The 2,963-nt window shown below is 58.3% G+C and overlaps 1 protein-coding gene across 2 annotated transcripts in view; it reads right to left on the bottom strand.

Moving 5' to 3' along the window:
• The window catches only part of LOC113407606 (interleukin-36 receptor antagonist protein-like), a 2,984-nt gene extending 1,565 nt beyond the window's left edge, over positions 1-1,419 (bottom strand). The window contains exons 1-2 of one of the 2 annotated variants that reach the window (XM_026656477.2): positions 1,388-1,419; positions 579-639 (exon numbers count right to left, since the gene is read on the bottom strand). In XM_026656477.2, the coding sequence (XP_026512262.1) occupies positions 579-639; positions 1,388-1,418 (92 nt within the window). In that variant the 5' untranslated portion in view covers position 1,419. Of the gene's footprint in view, positions 1-578; positions 642-1,083; positions 1,149-1,387 lie in introns of those variants that run through there. The other variant, XM_026656476.2, reaches the window with a different exon arrangement.
• Positions 1,420-2,963: the final 1,544 nt, after the last annotated feature.

The following is a 2,963-nucleotide window of genomic DNA, read 5'->3' as shown; positions in this document are numbered from 1 at the left end:
CCTCTGACGCCCAGCACCCTGCCCTGCCCCTCCAAACCCCCACCACCCCTTCAACCCCCCCAGCGCCGATTCCCAACTGATCTAAACAGACATAACCTGCTCCAAGCTCAAATGGAAGCATCCATGCAGGGCCATGCCAGCTTCTCTCCAAGTCCACACAGCCCTCAGCGACCCTAGACCCAGCAGTGCAACAAGACACCACGGACCCGCCAGCCCCAGCCCCAGCCATGTGCCTCCCGCAGGCCCCGCTCCGCTGGCAGTGAGCTCAGGGATCCTGCTTCGGGATTGCAGAGGAGCTGATGGGTGCTGGGTGCCTGGTCCCACCGAACATCCCCTTTGCCACGCCCAACCCACCCTTCCTTGGGCTGTTGTCTGCTCTCGCAGTCGCCCCGTCGCTGCTGTCAGCACCTCACACAACGCGGCCCTGCTCCATGACTGGGGCTCCGAGGCCCTACCACAATACAGAGAACAACAAACACCACAGGGAGCCAGTCCCGCCTTGTGAAAATCCTCGCAATTGCTCGGCCATGGATCTGAACTCTGCAGCCCTGCGCTGTGAGGACACAGAAATCACTTACCGGTACTTGGGGACTTTCATCTGGGTGGCTGGCTTTTCATGACTATTGGACGGACGGGCCTCTGAACAGTAAAAGAGAAACAGTACTATCAGGTAACTGAGCCAACACACCGGACAACCCATCCTGCACCGGCTGACCCTGCTCTGTAGATCTACTCTGCCATTGGGCCAGCATGGGTCTCTTTATAGAGGCTGTCACATGCTCCCGCATGCCTGTAATGTACATCATTGCTCTATAGCGTAACTCATTCTGTGGCATCAAAATTTCCACTAGCGTAATTTTCAACCTGCATGCGCCTTGCAGCCTGTGTCGTAACCAGCTGCGCTGCAACTTCCACGCTGCGGTGACCTTTTGCTTCCTGTGTGTCACCTCGGAGGGAATGAAAACTACAGTCAGAGAAACGCAGCTAAAATTAAAGCCGGAGGGGAATTTGTTTAGAAATGAGCTGGGGTTTCACCTTGTTACAACTAAACTCTCACTTATTCAAAGAAAATCAAAATGCCCCTGATCGGCCGTGGGCTGGCTCTGTGGCGTGCCGCTTGCTTGCCCACTACCGAGATCTCTATACATCAGCCCATTTTCTGGCTTTAGAATACGGTCGTCGTGCTGCAAACTTCTGTCCTGTCTCGGAGCTGCGTCTCAGCCTATCCCGGCGGGGTGGCTGCCTCCCGGATCCAGCTACAAGGAGATGAAATGCACTCTCGGCAAAAGAGGAAGGAAAAAAGCCCCATAGAGCCGCAAGACCCAGCAGAGAAGTAGCAGAAGAGAGAACCCTTCGCAGCTGTAGCTTGCTGATGGCAATGCAGTACCCAGGCCCGCCTGCGGCTCCGGGTCGCCCATTCTTCGCCTGCCTCCTGTCTGATTTCTTGCCAAGCTTCGCCCGGCTATTTATGCTGCTTGGAGCGAGGGGAGGTGTGGTCACACCTGGGAGGGCTGGCTTGGCAGGGAGCTGTTGTTGCACAATGCTGCGCCAGGCGGGAGGGACTGGCTGGTATTCGAGCACACTCAGCTCCACATGCAAACCGTGCTGGGTGGGAAGCTAGAGCTGCCAACTCGGGGAAAAGTCATTGCCAGAATCTCCCAGGCTGGCAAACTGGGGCCGGCTGTCAGGGCGCTGGGGCCAGAAGGCAATACACGCAGCACTCCGGCATGGCCCCCCACCCAACACGGCCCTGATCACCCGTAACGGGGCTCACAAAGGCCAGGTGGAGACCAGGGAGAGAGGCACCAGGCTGACAGTCACAGAGGCCTGCAGGCAGCCACAGCTATAAAGGAGGGAGGACTGAGCGAGATGGGGAGGCAGGAAGGCCTGGGATAGTGGAGGGCAACAACTGGGCCAGGCTGCCTCTAAGGAACTGATGGGGAGACAACAGACGCCCTGGAGTTTAAGGGCTGATTGACCCATTTTAGGGCTGGGCCAGTTGGAGGTGGCTAGAGGGAGATAGTTAGGAGACAGCCCCAAGAGCATCTGACGAGGCAGTCCCAGAAGTGGGGTGGATGTAACCGTCGCTGCAGTGCAAAGAGCGATGGGTGAACTGGCTCCTGCACCAGCCGGCTGACTCGCCAGCACAACAACAGGCGCAGCAACAATCGCTTGCGCAGATGGCATCGCACCAGCAACAGTCGTCCCAATGGTTGGCGGGCCTGGGACCTCCCGCTGCTCTTTGGGGACCCGCCGCCATGCAGAGCGTGTCCCCGGCATATCCGGGCACCACTCCGACCCTGATGACAGACAACAGAGTCATTCCTGGTAACCCCCGAAAGGGAGGCCACAGCCTCTCAATGGCCCCGGCCCCGTGGGCAGTCCGGCTGGCCCCACTCCTCGCTGGGGAAGCCCAGGCAGCATGCCGGGGACGTGACGAGGTGAAGGGCCGGTTAGATCTACATGAAGAAACCTACCGTCGGCGTGGGCGATCGCCCAAAGGCTAAAGGACGTCTGCTGGTGGTGGTTAAAGCCAGCCTCTCAGATGGGATCCCGGAGAGCAGGACTCCCAGCTATGGAGCAGTCTGTCTGGATTCTCCCACCGGCGGACCGAAGCTGGGTTTGCAGATCCTCGCGGAGGCCGCCCACCTCACGGAGGGCTACGTGGCCACTCAAGCTGTCTGGGGGCCCTGTGCTGCCGAAGTGTTCACTCTCATAGACTCATAGACTCATAGACTTTAAGGTCAGAAGGGACCAATATGGTCATCTAGTCTGACCCCCCGCATGATGCAGGCCACAAAAGCTGACCCCCCCACTTTCCCTTAACTCTGCTGTTGAAGTCTCCAGATCGTGATCTAAAGACTTCAAGTCGCAGAGAATTTCCCAGCTTGCGACCCCTGCCCTATGCTGCGGAGGAAGGCGAAAAACCTCCAGGGCCACTGCCAATCTACCCTGGAGGAAAA

Source organism: Terrapene carolina, unplaced genomic scaffold, assembly GCF_002925995.2.
Source record: "Terrapene carolina triunguis isolate 2854851 unplaced genomic scaffold, T_m_triunguis-2.0 Scaffold49, whole genome shotgun sequence".
In the NCBI taxonomy this organism is placed as follows: domain Eukaryota; kingdom Metazoa; phylum Chordata; order Testudines; family Emydidae; genus Terrapene; species Terrapene triunguis.
This window is presented reverse-complemented; position numbering and strand designations above follow the sequence as displayed.